Source organism: Myotis davidii, unplaced genomic scaffold, assembly GCF_000327345.1.
Source record: "Myotis davidii unplaced genomic scaffold, ASM32734v1 scaffold508, whole genome shotgun sequence".
NCBI lineage: Eukaryota > Metazoa > Chordata > Mammalia > Chiroptera > Vespertilionidae > Myotis > Myotis davidii.
Window position 1 is genome coordinate 100180 of NW_006299262.1, and position 16267 is coordinate 116446.

General features: G+C 35.9%; 1 protein-coding gene across 1 annotated transcript in view; it reads left to right on the forward strand.

Annotated features, from left to right (window-relative positions):
- Window positions 1–16267, forward strand: part of RFX7 (regulatory factor X7) — a 62583-nt gene that overhangs the window by 25059 nt on the left and 21257 nt on the right. Inside the window, exons 2-3 of the mRNA XM_006774751.1 lie at window positions 6162–6244; window positions 7682–7804. Of these exons, the coding sequence (XP_006774814.1) occupies window positions 7695–7804 (110 nt within the window). The 5' untranslated portion in view covers window positions 6162–6244; window positions 7682–7694. The remainder of the gene's footprint in view (window positions 1–6161; window positions 6245–7681; window positions 7805–16267) is intronic.

Consider the following 16267-nt stretch of genomic DNA (forward strand, 5'->3'; position numbering starts at 1 on the left):
ATAACAGTTTTGGGGAGTAATTTGGAAAAACCCAATAAAATTGATGTATATCCTTTATGACCAAGTACTTCTTTTATAGGTATCATAGAAAACACTTGCACAGGGACATTGCAGTCACAAATAAGGATTTTCATTGCAGTAATATTTGAAATAGTGAGATTTTATAATAACTAATTACTTACTAGAGAAATGAATAAATTGGTTTCAATCCATATAACATCTATACTAATAAAAGCCTATGTGGTCATCACGCTATCACGCTGTGATGCCCTCATGCCCTCATGTCGTAACAATCCATCACCAGGAAACTGGGTGCACAGCCAGTGCGCAGTGGGTGTGCGCAGGTGGGCGGGGAGCCGTGGGGGCAGGTCCCGGCCACTCCGTGCACCAATTCCAGGGCCGGGACCCCCGCTCCAGCCTACCTCTTTGGGGAGATCGATTGTGGGGCTCTGGCATTGTGAGAGGGCACAGGCCAGGCTAGGGAACCCCCCACCCCCTCTATCCTACCCCTCTGAGTGCACAAATTTCATGCATTGGGCCTCTAATTATTGAATAAATCTGTTTAAAAATCAAAGAATTCTGAACTAAATGTGGCAAAAGTTTGCATCCTTTAAATATGGATAGTGATACATGTCCTTCTACTTTGTAGACTTCCTTTTAAATACTTTAACATTTTACATTTTAAGTGGAGCATTAAAATATTAAAAGCATTCCCATCTGGCTCTGTTTATCTTTCAGGATTTTCCCTCAAAAGGTGATTGAGTTTAGACGAACCTTGATTTTCAGTCTAGTTGTGGGGGGGAGGTATATCCAGACAGTGAAAAACATTTTTAAAATAATCTGTAAATGTGAGTTTATTGAATATAAATTCCTGAGTAATTGCTATGGCCCAAAGTAGAGGGACAAACAGGAATATTGTAGGATCATGTGTAAAAAAGTTACTAGAGTTTAATTTTCCACTAGTATTTTTATTAATAATAGTAAAGTAAAAGTTAAGTGGAAGAGAGCATGAAGGCTGTTCTGTGTTCTAAACTGGTATTTCCCAACTTTTTTTAGATCATGCCTATTTTGATAAACATGAATATCATATATTCTTGTTTAATATAATTTCAAAATAAGTTAAATATTCTAAAAATGAATGAATGAAAGCTTTTCTTAATTACAGAGAGGAGACCTTTTCTTCTCCCCACATTTTTATCTGCATATGTAAAAGGGATTTTTAGTGAGCTAGGCTATGCTGCATAACAGAATAGGCCTGAAATATCAATGGCCTAATCACAAGATTTTATTTTCATTCACATTATGTGTACTGCACAAGTCATTGGAGGCCCCTGCTCTACATAGTTCCTCGGGAACTCTATTGACAGACACATGGCTTCAAAAGGGGGGGAAGGATAGAGGTGACACATCTATTCTTAACTATGTAAGCTAAGAAATCATATGCATCACTTTAGCTCAGTTCAGGGCCGTGAGCTAACTGTAAAGGAAGCTGAGAAATGTAGATGAGCAGATGGTGTTATAGGTGGAAGTGGAGTTCTTGCGATGTCTTTGATACAGAATTTTTAGACTGGAACCGGATTCTTTGTCCACAGGAATCAAAGAATGAATCCATGAACAGAAAGTGGTATAGCAAAGGTGGAGATTTATTGAAGAACAAGTACAGACTCCCACATGGAGAGAGGGAAACAGTCCCACAGACTGGACTCCCAAGTAGGGAAGGGGAAGGGGTCCCATTGAGTTCCTGTTTCCATGGTTTATAAAGGCTACAGTTCCTGTGTCCTGATATCCCCTCTGATTGGTCAATATTGGTTACTATAGTGATTCCTGAGGCCCTCCTCGCTCATAGTCCTTCCTTTCCTCAAGGCTTTCTTCTCTTTATTTTGTAAATGTAGACCTTTCTTGGCTACTTCCAGTTCCCTTGTCTTATGGAAATATACCTGTTGCTGCTTCCTTGTCTTAAGTAAATGCAACTGTTGTTGCTCCTCTTACGGCGATGTAACTGCACCTGGCTTCCTTGTGTTATGGAAATATACCTTCTCCCAGTCTGTAGCCCTGTGTTTTTCCAGGGACCCCAATTCTAAAAAATCCCTAAGCCTGCCTATATTTCCCTAAAATTCCTGCTTCATCTTGAGGAAAAGAATTTCTTGAGACTCACATGGGAGGATGAGTAATATTTATTTGGATGGAAATAAACCCATGAGTTTCCAATGTCCCATTTCTTTCCATCTCCCTAGGGAAGAAGTTTAGTCTTGTCTTCAGCAGGGCCAGAATAAAGGCCACTGCCCATAGTTTCTGCTCCATATTAAAGTCCAGTCCAGTCCAGCATCCTGCGTGTGGCATGTGGCTGCTAAGGCCTCCTGGCTATGGAGAGAGAACGTGTGGTCAATGAGCAAGAGAGAATAAGAGAAAGGGAACTCTATGGATTTTAACTAGAGCTTCTTCAAACTAACCAATGAACTTCCTGAGATTTCATGCCCCATCTAGCCAGTCCATTGTTCCCAGGCTAGACTGACAGGCAAGCACCTCTCCTTTGCAACTCCCACTTCTGCTCATGTGCCTATCTCCCCTTTCTCTTTCCAACAATGTAGTACCAGATGGGGGAAGGGAGGGGTGTTATTCCTCTTGGAGGAACAATGCTGGGTGAAGCTGTAGCTTCCTGGCAAAGCTTCCCAGGTGACCATGCTTACAATGTCTGACTTTCCTTTATGAATATTAACTAGCTAATTACGACGATAGCAATGGGATATTTGATGAACACTGTTTGTATCCCAGGTAGCTCCATGCTACTGGTCTTTGTGTAAATATTCTTCATCAGCCAAAACTTAGAAGCGAATGAGATTGAGTGGTAGAATTCCAACACCAAACTTCACCTCAAACCTCTAAAAGTAACTCGATTTTGTTTATCTTGCATTGTACCTTTATTTTCCTCTGGATCACATGATATCTAAGTGAATATAGAATCAGATAGTTAGACACAAGCTTTTCTGTCTAGAATGAGAAAGATTAAAGTATGTCTAGGTCATTGGCAACATTAAGTCTATAGCACTGCTTTGTTTTTTGTGTGTGTGTTTTTTTAAATTCTGTTTTATTGTTTAAAGTATTACAGATGTCTCCTTTATTTCCCCCCTTGACATTCCCCCAGCCTCTCCTGCCCCCCAGTGTCTTGTGTCCATTGGTTATGCTTATATGCATGCATACAAGTCCTTCAGTTGATCTCTTACCCTCCCCAGGCTTCCCGCTGTAGTTCCACAGTCTGTTCAATGCTGCTCTGCCTCTGTATGTTATGACTTGTTTGATACAAACAGAGAAATCAGAATTCTCCTAAGAGAAGACAGATAACAATACCAATGGCACATTCCAGAACCTCATGATCCTGAGCAATCATCCATTCAAGAAGAAAAGTATAGTGGCGGCACCAGTCTGCATTCCCACCAGCAGTGCACGAGTGTTCGCTTTTCTCCGCATCCTCTCCAGCACTTGTCGTTTGCACTGCGTTGTTTTTATAGGCAGAGGTTCAAAAAGTTTCATAAATATATGCTTATGTGAATGGTGTGATGACCCAGGTCTGCTTGCTTATTTCATAACTGGAAATGTGTACCTTTTATATCCCTTTACCCATTTCACCTCCCCCGACCTCAGGCCACCACCAATCTGTTCTCTGTATCTATTTAGCTCCTTTGGTAGGGGGTAGGGATTGGGGGAACTTGTTTTCTTTGGTTGGTGGTGGTGGTTGTTTAGATTCCACCTGTAAGGGAGAGCATGTAATATTTATCTATTTCTGTCTGATTTACTTCACTGGGCATAATACGTCCAAGGTTCATCCATGCTCTCATACATGGAACGATTTTGTTCTTTTTTATGGCTGAATGATATTCCAGTGTGTGTGTGTGTGTGTGTGTGTGTATCTCACATTTTCTTTATTCAGAAAATGATGTTTTGTATTACATTTTCTCAAACTTTGCCCATAATGATATTTAAAGGGTTTTTTTGAAACATAACCTACTTTGGATTTAATATGATAGGCATTGTTAGCATTAAGTGGTTGATGTTAATAATATTCAATAGAAAGTATCTTAGGAACTATATTTAAGACAGATTAAAGTGGGGAGAGGTTAGTGGCAGGGAAACCAGCTAGTTAGGCATTTTAATAATTTGAGAATCATTTTAAGTTCCTTAAGGGCAAGGATAATTGTTGTGTTGTTCATCTATGTATTTCCATCCTTTGTGTATGTTGTGATGTGCCATATAAGTTTATTGTCACTATAAATCATTTGTGGAACATGGCAGAAACTAAACTGAATAAAGGAACAAATGAATTCTCCTTTATTGTTAATAGAAAGACAACTAATGACATAGACTAATGTGGGTAGCTGGGAAATAAAGAGACCGGGAGAATATGCGGGAAAGAATAAAGAAGAAGAATAAAATTAAGCAGATTCCGAAACACTGAACACTGGGGGACTGGAGAACAGACAGTATTAAGTAACAATTGGGGAAAGGAAATGTCAGTGTGTTTTCCTTTTTTTTTTTTTTTTTTTTTTTTTTTAAGGGGAGAGTTGTAAGGATGTTGCTGGTAAATCTATTAGGTATTAGAGTGAAAGCTAATTGGAAAATGTTCCATCGATAGTGGAATGAAAAAAAAGGATTTAGAAGTTATTTACACATAATTGATAGATTAAAGTATTTTTTGGACAAATTCTAAAATTAAGCTATTTTGTGGATGAATTCTGATGAGAATAAGAATAGACTAAGATATGATTTCAAGCTTTTCTAAAAAGAAAACAATGGACCTGTGTTTAAGCTATGTTTTATTACGTAAGAATAAATTCTGCTACCAGGAATTTGAATAATGTGCCCACATTTTCATTTGCAATACAATTAATTGCACTATCAAAATTTCACTATGATATTTTTATTGTAATAATATTTGTAGCACATTTAAAGCTTTTATTCTGTGGCAAGCTCAGCTGGGAAAGAAAGCTATATGGTCCTGTATGTAGCAGAAATTACTTTAAAGGGTACATTTATAGACAAAATGACCTAGTTACAGAACAGTAGCTATAGAGCAGCGGTTCTCAACCTGTGGGTCGCGACCCCTTTGGGGGTCTAACGACCCTTTCACAGACGTCGCCTAAGACCATCAGAAAACACATATATAATTACATATTGTTTTTGTAATTAATCACTATGCTTTAATTATGTTCAATTTGTAACAATGAAAATACATCCTGCATATCAGATATTTACATTACAATTCATAACAGTAGCAAAATTACAGTTATGAAGTAGCAACGAAAATAATTTTATGGTTGGGGGTCACCACAACATGAGGAACTGTATTAAAGGGCCGCGGCATTAGGAAGGTTGAGAACCACTGCTATAGAGAATCATGTAAGTTGGTTCTCCAAGTAGCAGCCACTATTGCAACTAGAGAATAATTAACATCTGCATAGTGCAGAAAGGGTTGTTTGCTGTACTTCAGTATTTTTAAACTCTGTTCCATCCACAGATGATAGCATGTTCTGGGTTTTTGAGAATTAGGAAAGGATCCTAGAAATTCTCTCATCTATTTTATAGTTATAAGGCTAGGCTAAGAATTAATAATAAATATTCTCTTGACTCCCAGTCTGATACTTTTCATTCTTTAAATGAGATTAAAAGTGCTAAACTTTGTCTATGATTTTATTTAGACCTAGAGCAGTGGTTCTCAACCTTCTGGCTCTTTAAATACAGTTCCTTATGTTGTGACCCAATCATAAAATTATTTTCGTTGCTACTTCATAACTGTAATGTTCTACTGTTGTGAATCGTAATGTAAATATCTGATATGCAGGATGGTCTTAGGCGACCCCTGTGAAAGAGTCATTCGACCGCCAAAGGGGTCGCGACCCACAGGTTGAGAACCGCTGACCTATAGTATGAGCATTAATAGGAAAGTTCCATTTTCTCTTACTTTTTACATGCATTAAACTTATCCAACATCTTAACTGTATTATTTTAATGATGAGGGGGAAAAAAGACTAGATTTTGTTTTCTTTGGCAGGTGATTCATTCAATCTGGTTTAAATTTAGATAGTATTTTATTTTTAAAGAGATGTTAATAAATTTTAAGAGAGAAACAGTGTTTTAAAATGATCTTTCTTTCAATCCTTTGTAAACAGCAAGAAGTTGAGAAGTTTACAGACCTAGAGAAACTCTACCTCTACCTTCAGCTGCCTTCTGGTCTCAGCAATGGAGAGAAAAGGTATGTCTGCTTGTCTTTGCCTAACCTACAGTATTTATAGGACATCCTTGAGGTATAAGTGTGGTGTGGGTGTGTGTTTTGGTTGTTATTGTTTACACTATTCCTAAAATCATCAGAAAGCAGAGTGGCAAACAGTTGATCTTTTTAGTTCTGGATCATATTTGGTTAAGTGTTTACTTACCGTTTTTGCTAATTCATTTGTGTTCCTGGGTAAATGCTGTGAAATGCAGTTTTGGTTGTGTTTTATAAATAGATTACTATTTTTATGCAGTACATAGGAATTGTGAAAATTGAAAAGAATACCAAAGAATAAGTATATAAGTTTGTGAGCAATAAAGTAACTGAAAGAATTTTTTAGGTACTGTCAGGTGAGCATATCACAGAATATTAAAAAGAAAAAAGTGAATTGCCTATAGGAAGCATGAATTTCTGATAAATGTAAGATGTTTTAAGTGTGCGGGGGTATTACTATATTTTCGTATAAACATATTGTCACATCTAGAAAATTTAGAGTCGTTGGTGGTTCATGCATTCTGTTCTTAAAGTTCCTATACCCCTTTTAAAATATTTCTCAGAATTAATTTTATTCACATAATTTATACAAAGAAAATTCTGTTACTTTAAAATTGTGTGTAAAATAAAAGGAATGAAAACTTTGTTGCTTGTACCTCATTTTCCTTGGACCAAATTTTATAACTATTTTAATTGTTTTCTGTCCTAGAAAATTGCGCAGTATCTTCTTTAGAATTAAATAAATTGTTATAGTTAGCTGAGATGGATGTCAGAATCAATAGAGGAGCTTAATCTATCTTAGGTGTTCATTTCATGAAATTAGTTTATAAATACACTGCCGTATAATAAAAACTTACAGTATTTAGTGGTGGTGCTAGCCTGGAGAGGGGACCTAGTTACAGGAAGGAATGTAGGGGATATTTGTCCTTTTAAGATCACGCTGGTGCGAGTTATATTCTGGAGGATAGAGAGCTTTAGTAAGACTTCAGGGTAGTTAGTTACTTGAGATGCTAAGCAAATAGGAAGTAAACAATTGCTTCCACAACTTCTGTTTTAAAAGTTTGATGATTTGGTAAGTTTATGCAAATAAACAGGCAAGTAAGTGAGCAACTATCCTATTAGAGATAATTTTGGCCAAAACATATACTTCATGTTGCCAATGCTCCATCACCTATGCCACTTTAAAAATGGTGAAGTGGGCTGGAACCGGATATTAACTTTAGTCCAACACTAGCTGCAGAAAATGGCCCACAACCACAGGAGGATAACTTATATATAGATAGCTGGGCATCCCCTGTGTCTCCTGAGTTAGGTTTGGTCATTTGTAGCATGTTTACACACAATTATTTAGTGGAACATTATCTCAAAAATTCTCAATTAATTACTGTCTAGTTCGGCTAAAACGTGTTTTTGTTTTATGATTAGTGATCAGAATGCCATGTCATCTAGTCGGGCACAACAAAAGCATGCCTTTTTCTGGATTCGAAATACTCTAGAGGAACATCCTGAGACTTCACTGCCCAAACAGGAAGTCTATGATGAGTACAAGTAAGTATTATGTATATGTGTCAGGCATGGTGATGTATTAAAGAGCTTAAGTACTCTAGTTGGCTACAATGACTTATCATTGGTGAATATCACAGTGGTATATAAAGTTTAACTTATAAATTGCTGATATTCCTTCCATCTCTAAATTTCTCTGGTGGCATATGAACAAAGGACAGGATTACTAAATGAAAGGATTTCTCTAGAGTTCATCTAGATGACTGGAGGCCTATTGAGGTTAAGGGACAGTGGCATGGGATGGCTGAATAAAAACATTTCTGTAGAATTCTTAAAGATAACAGGAGGGGTATGTCTAGAGTTAGAAGGAAAGTGGAAGGCAGTAAAAAAAAGTCAGTGCATATGGAAAAACTAAAACGTGCTTTTTTTATTTACAAATTTTATAAACCCAAACCTCTTATGTGTTTTTAATTTTTTTGTTAATCTTCACTGAGGACATTTTTTAAATTGATTTTTAGAGAGAGTGGAAGAGAGAGACATTGATGTGAGAGAGACACATCGATTGGAGGGTGGGGGGGGCAGTTGGGGGCAACCAGGCAAGCAGGGGGGCATTGAGAGGCGACCAGGCCAGCGGGGGGTGGGGGGAGTTATGGACGATCAGGCCGCCAGGCAGAGGCGGACATCCCCCAAGGTATCCTGGATTGGGGAGAGTGCAGGCTGGGCTGAGGGGACTCTCCCCCCACGAAGCATGTGCCCCAACCGGGGCCAGGTATTGAACCTGCAACCCAGGTACATGCCCTTGACCGGGAATTGAACCTTCAAGCTTTCAGCAGGCTGTGTGGAGCGACCAGGCCGGCGGGGGGCGGGGGGGGCAGTGAGGGGCGACCAAATGACCAAAGTGCATGAATTTTGTGCACTGGGCCTCTAGTAAATGTATAAAAAAGAAAACCAGCACCAGTAATCTCACTACCTAAAAATAAACATTTTGGTTTACTTATTTTTATTTTTTTCTAACACCTTTTCTTCATGTATATATTCTTGCTATTGTTTAAATTTGTCTCCACTATATACACAATTCTCTGAATGAACAGTTGCAAATAACATTGCAGTGAACATTCTTGACCCTATAATTTAATATAGATTATCAGAATTGGGGTGCTAGTTTAGCAAGAACCTTTATATATTAAGAATATTAACTATTAAAATGTAAATTTTTAGGATTGCTATTTATTATTTAATTTTAATTTTTTATAAGTAGTTTGATCTGTCTATTTTTTTTACAGCTTGTACCATTCATTGTTATGCTTACAACTTCCTCGTGCCATTGGTAGCTAAATACTCACATGCATTTTTCCTAGATATTTTTTTCATTTTTTACATACAACCCTTTAGTCCATCTAGTATTTATTTTGGTAAATGCCAAAAGATAATGGACTCATTTTAATTTTTTCTGAATGATTAACTAATTATCCAAACTTTATTGAATTTATTTTCCTTTTAACACTAATCTATAATATAACTCATACCTTACTATAGTCTCCTGGACTGAATTATCTTCCTTTGCATTTGTCATTCTATTTCAGTACCATACCATTTTTAAGTATTTTAGCTATTAATTTTTTTAAAAGCTAGAAGGATCAGTCTTCCATCATTATTCCCCTTTTTCAAAAATTTCCTTGGTTTTTACACCAATTTTTAATTTTCACACCAATTTTTTTCATATGAAGTTTGGAATCTTTTTTTTTTTTTTACTTTAAAAAAGGAAACATCAAAGGAATTATGTGAAAATTTATTTCAGAAAAATTACCTTTACAGCTAGGACTATATTTCTCATATATATATATATATATTTTAGATAGGGAGAAAGAGCTAGAAACATCAGTGATGAGAGAGAATGATTGATTGGCTGCCTCCTGCATGTCCCACACCGGGGATCGAGCCCACAGCCTGGGCATGTGCCCTAACCAGGAATCAAACCCTGACCTGGTTCATAGGTCGACCCTCAACCACTGAGCCATGCCAGGCAGGCTAGCATTGAATTGTTTTGTTTTGTTTTTCTTTTTTTAATTTTATTTTATTATTTAAAGTATTACACATAGTAGTACATATGTCTCCTTTTTTTCCCCATTGACCTTCCCCAGCCTCCCCTACCCCCCGCAACCCCCACACATGCCCTCCTCCCCTCCCCCCAGTGTCTTGTGTCCATTGGTTATAGCATTGAACTTCTTAATAGTAAAACTGAAAAATAGAAGATAATGTAGGACTATGTTTCTTAACTTAAATCTTTCTTATGCCCTTTAGTAAACTTTGAGGCTCTTTTCCTTCAATCAGGTTCACTTATTTTTTCTTAAATATATTCCTTGTTAATTTTTACATTTTACTTATGTTATTTATATTATGAAAAATATATTTTCCTATTGGTTTGTTTTGGTTTATAGGATATCTGTAGAGTTCTGTTATTTATGTTGCAAATTTTATACTTACTGAACTTCACTTAATCTTACTTTTTCAGTTCTTTGGACTCTTCTGGGCAGAGTTTATTCTGTATATCTTCCTCATTCTCTTTATTACATTTAATAGATTTTCCTTCTGATTTTAAATAATAGCAGTGTTAGGCATCATTTGCTCTTACAGTTCTTTGATGTTAAAGATGTATCATTTCTAGTTGACTAAGATTTTAATTTATGAGACATGAATATTAAAATTCATCAAATGCTTTTTGAATATCTATTGACATTGTTATGTGGTATTTCTTCTTTGACCTCATGACATGATATATTATATAAAGATAGTCCCCAGTGTGAACCCTTCTTTTATTCACTAGAATGATTGTCCTGTTCATATCAAGATCTGTAATCTTTCAGTATTCTTTTAAGTTCTGTTTTCAGGTATATTATGTAGGATCTTTGTATCTCTACCCATAAGGGAAATTAGTGTGTAATTTTCATTTTTTGTGCTTTGTCAGGTTTTGATATCAGGGTTAGACCAGCTTCATATATGAATTGAAACTCCCTAATTTTCTGTACTCTAGAACAGTTTTTACAAATGGGACTTACTTGTTCTTAAAAGTTTTAAAGAACTCACCTATAAAACCATCTAGGCCTGGAGTCTAAGTTTAAGGTAATTCTTCAAAAATTTTTGTAGTGTTCTTTTAGTTAGATTTATACTTCATTAGTCAATTTTGGTCATTTGTTTTTCCTGGAATTAATTCAGATTTTCAAATTATTAGTATAGCATTACATATATTAGTCTCTCATAAACTGAATGTCTTCTTTATCTGTTACATCCTTTTTCATAGTTCTAGTCTTATATACAGAATATATAGGGTGGGGCAAGAGTAGGTTTACAGTTGTGAGTACACAAAACAGAATTTATTCTTGTATTATTAATTATTGTATTATTTTCCATAAGAAAAACTGTGAACCTACTTTTGCCCCATCCTCTGTGTGTGTGTGTGTGTGTGTGTGTGTGTGTGTGTGTATTTGCCCATTCTTTTATTTTTTATCATGAATATCATTACTTTTAGGCAGTTTACATTATTATGTTTCTAAAGGTTTAATCTAAAATTGTCCATGGTCTTGAAATCTGACCAATGGAAGAAGCTGGTGGAATGGAATGAACCTATTAGAAACTCTGGGGTATGCAAACACATAGCAACAGAGGCAGTAGCAACCACACTCTTGCTGCATGATGGAGAAACACAAGCATTAGTCTTAAATGGATTTCTTATTAAGTAATATATAACCTGTTTGAACATTCTTGAAAATCTTTTTGCTTTCATTCTGGATAGAATCACAAATGTTCGGATTTGTAAACTTGACAACTTTGGCTCTAGTCTTTCCTGGCACAACTGTTCTCTCTCCAATCCTTTTTTCTTAATCTGTTTAATGTTTTAATGAATACGATTATTTTAAATTTTTAGTGATGTGTAATCATTAATTTTGTATGTGTGATATTTTTGTGCTTACAACCTAAGTTTGTATTTTCTGTTAATCAATGTAAATTAAACTCTTAGGACATCCTCAAAGGTAGAAATAGATTCTAGAAACATGTTTGTTTTAAGAGCTTTAAAATAGTGAACATTTCATGACTTAAATGACATATAACTGTTTATACCTATTTAAAATCTAGATCAGGCCTAAGCATATGTGTATAATTTATAAATTTCTCAAATGTAAAATATATTATTTAATATTATAGCATCTGTATAAAGTTTAGGAAAAACTAAACTAAAAGTGATCAATTTTAGTCCCCCACAAATTTGCCAGCAAATGAGTCACTTCCACTTCACAGTCTTAAAGAATATGATTCAAATTATGTATTGATAAAAATCTCAGTTTATTACATGTCATAGATTAAGGCACTTATTTACAGATAGACAAAACTATAAATATTAGTTTTGCTTTTTAGATTTTATCTTGAAATATAAATCACATATTATAATACTCACTTTTTAAAAAAAAATCTTTATTGTTGAAAGTATTACATATGTCCCCTTTTTTCACCCATTGTACCCTTATAGCCCACCCCCACTCTAGACCTCAACTTCCCTATTGTCTGTGTCCATGGTTATGCATATATGCATACAAGTTCTTTGGTTAATCTCTTCCCACCCACCTACTCCCTCTGAGATTCAAAGTCTGTTCCATGCTTCTATGCTTCTGGATCTGTTTTGTTCATCAGTTTATTTTGTTACTTAGATTCCACATATGAGTGAGATCTTGTGATACTTGTCTTTCTCTGACTGACTTATTTCACTTAGCATAATACTCTCCAGGTCCCTCCATGCTGTCTCAAAGGGTAAAAGATCCTTCTTTTTTACTGCTGCATAATATCCCATGGTGTAAATGTACCACAGCTTTTTTATCCACTCATCGACTGATGGACACTCGGACTGTTTCTAGATCTTAGCCATTGTAAATTGTGCTGCTTTGAACATAGGAGTACATACTTTCTTTTTTTTTTTTTTAAATATATTTTATTGATTTTTTTACAGAGAGGAAGGGAGAGAGATAGAGAGCTAGAAACATCGATGAGAGAGAAACATCGATCAGCTGTCTCTTGCACATCTCCCACTGGGGATGTGCCCGCAACCCAGGTACATGCCCTTGACCGGAATCGAACCTGGGACCTTTCAGTCCGCAGGCCGACGCTCTATCCCCTGAGCCAAACCGGTTTCGGCCATACTTTCTTTCTGATTGGTATTTCCGGTTTCTTAGGATATATTCCTGGAAGTGGGATTGCTGGGTCAAATGGCAGTTTCATATTTAGTTTTTTGAGGAAACTCCATACTGTTTTCCACAGTGGCTGCACCAGTCTGCATTCCCACCAGAAGTGTATAAGGGTTCCTTTTTTTCCACATCCAGCATTTGTCATTTGTTGATTTGTTGATGGTAGCCATTCAGAAAGGTGTGAGGTGGTACCTCATTGTCATTTTAATTTGCATCTCTCTAATGATCAGTGACCTTGAGCATTTTTTCATGTGTCTCTTTGCCATCTATATGTCCCCGTTGGAGAAGTGTCTATTTAGGTCCTTTGCCCATTTTGTAATTGGATTGTTTGTCTTCCTGTTGTTAAATTGTATGAGTTCCCTGTAAATGTTGGAGATTAAACCCTTATCGGAGATAACATTGGCAAATACATTCTCCCATGTAGTGGGCATTCTTGTGGGTTTGTTGATGGTTTCTTTTGCTGTGCTGAAGCTTTTTATTTTGATGTAGTCCCATACCTAGGAGATGTATCCGCAAATATATTGCTGCAAGCGATGTCTGAGATTTTGCTGCCTATGGTTTCTTCTAGGATTTTTATGGTTTCATGACTTACATTTAAGTATTCTGTCCATTTTGAGGGTTTTTTTGTGTTATGGTATAAGTTGGTGGTTTAGTTTCATTTTTTATTTTTTGCATATATCTGTCCAATTTTACCAGCACCAATTATTGAAGAGACTGTCTTGACTCCTTTGTCAAATATTAGAGTGTAATGGCTTGGGTTGATTTCTGGGGTCTCTGTCTGTTTTATTGAACTATATGCCTATTCTTGTGCCAATACCAGGCTGTTTTGATTATAGTGGCTTTGGGTTATTACTTGATATCTGATATTGTGATCTCTCCAACTTTGTTCTTCTTTCTCAAGATTGCTGTGGCTATTCAGGGTCTCTTTGGGTTCCATATAAATGTTTGGAGTATTTGTTCTAGATCTGTGAAATATGTCATTGGTAATTTAATAGGGATTGCATTGAATCTATAGATTGCTTTGGGTAGTATGGAAATTGTAATGATGTTAATTCCACCAATCCATGAACATGGTATATTCTACCATTTGTTTATATCTCCCTCTATCTCTTTTTTCAATGTCCTATAGTTTTCTGTGTACAAGTCTTTTACCTCCTTGGTTAAGTTTATTCCTAAGTATCTTAATTTTTTTGTTGCAATGGAAAGTGGGATTGTTCGTTTATTTTTTCACTTTTAAATTGTACAAGTTAGTTATTTTTTAGTGTATTTACAAAGTCTGGTATCAAACACCACAATGGCAAAATATTTTTATTCCCCCAAATCCTATATATTTTTATCATATTTTATTATAAATATATTCTGCCTATCCCTATCTTTTAATTGGGGAGTTTAATTCATTTACATTTGCCATTGTGCTGTTTGTTTTCTATAAAATGTCTTATGTTTCTTTTTATTCCTTAGTTCGCCCATTTCTGACTTCTTTTGTGTTAAATAGGTATTTTCTATTGAACCATTTTAATTCTCTTGTTTCTTCTACTATGTATATTTTAAAAATCATTTTCTATAGTTGTTCTGGAGATTACAGTTAACATTTAATTTATAAAGAACTAGTTTGGATTATGCCAACTTAACTTTAAAGATATGTATGTGTGTGTGTTTAAAAGTATGTGTGTGTGTATTAATTTCTGTTCTCTTCCCCATCCCAATTCATTTTTATGCATTGTGTACTTATTAACACAGATTTATATTTGGTGCTTTAAGCAGTAGTCACTTAGATCAGATAGGAGTAAAGGGGTTATAAGAAAAAAGTACATTTAAACTGTATTGTTATATTTACCTATGAAGTTACCATTACTGGTGTTTATTTTATTTGTTCATGTGGATTTGAGTTACTGTTTGGTGTCCTGTCATTTAAGCCTGAATAACTGCCTCTAGTATTTCCTGTAGGATTGGTTTGCTAGTGATGAATTCTTTTATTTTTTTGTCTGTCCATTGAAGTCTCTACTTGGTTAGCTTAGTAAGCAGCTATTGATTGGATGGAGATTTCCTTAAACACCTTGAACCAATTAAATTTCCCAGGCTTTGTCAAATGTTATGGGGGTAGAGGGCACTATAAACAGTTAATCAATTGAAAGTCTTTCCTTTGCCTTCACATCCTGCTTTCGGGGAGCCTCAAGTTTAGCCAGAGGTGAGAGCTTAGTTTTCTCAGGTCTTGAAATGCAACAGCTGTTTACATGCGCATGGCCTTCTAGATTCTCAGGAATGTGTCCAAGTTTTTCAAAGCTTTCATGGAAATCTTATTTCCCAGCTTTTTCTTTTTAAGTTTTTGGTTAGTCTGTTGTTTGCTCCGACTATTATTCACTGTCTTACACAGCTAAAAAGTTGAGACACTTGCCTGTAATTCTTTCTTTTTTAAAAAAAATATATTTTTATTGATTACAGAGAGGGGGAGAGAGAGAGAGAAACATCAGTGATGAGAGAGAATCATCATCGGCTGCTTTGTGCACACCCCCTACTGGGGATCAAGCCTGCAACTCTGGGATGTGCCCTTGACTGGAATCGAACCCAGGACCCTTCATTCCACAGGCTGCCACTCTATCCACTGAACCAAGCAGGCGGCTAGTGCTGTAATTCTTTTCTAACAACTTCTCCAACCCATCCTTCCACCCGCAAGGGAGAAAGTATTTTACAATCAGCAAGCTCCCAAGACAGGTCAAATAACATTCTGTAGGTGGAGTTTTCTATAGAACCCATCTCACAAGACAAATAATGAAAGTTCTTTGGGATAAGGCTTTGAGAACACTCCACAGCTGTGTTATGTTTATTCTGGTGGCCACCAGGCTGAACCAGAAATACGGGCTATTATTTTTCAATGCTACTGCTAGAGAATGGGGGAATCCCTAGGGCAAGTTAAAATGGTACAAAGCTATTTTTATTGAAAACCAGCTATTTTCCTTGCATAAATACTACCTAGTTTTCTGCAAGCCTTGGGTTAACTTCCAGAGTTCCTTTTTTTAAAATTAAAGAGTATTTCTAATAAAAGAGCAAACAGAAGGTCAGTAAATAAAATGGAAAAAAAATAATGTGCATACAGATAACCCAATAAACTCAATAAGCATGCTTGATTAATGGGCAGATATTGGGCATTTCACCTAACACATAGAGAATATATCTTTTTCAAGCACATTTGTTGAAACATTTACCAAAAAATTACCTTGGACTAGGCTACAAAAGAAGGCTAAATACTTATTAAAAACTGTATATCATGCAGATTACA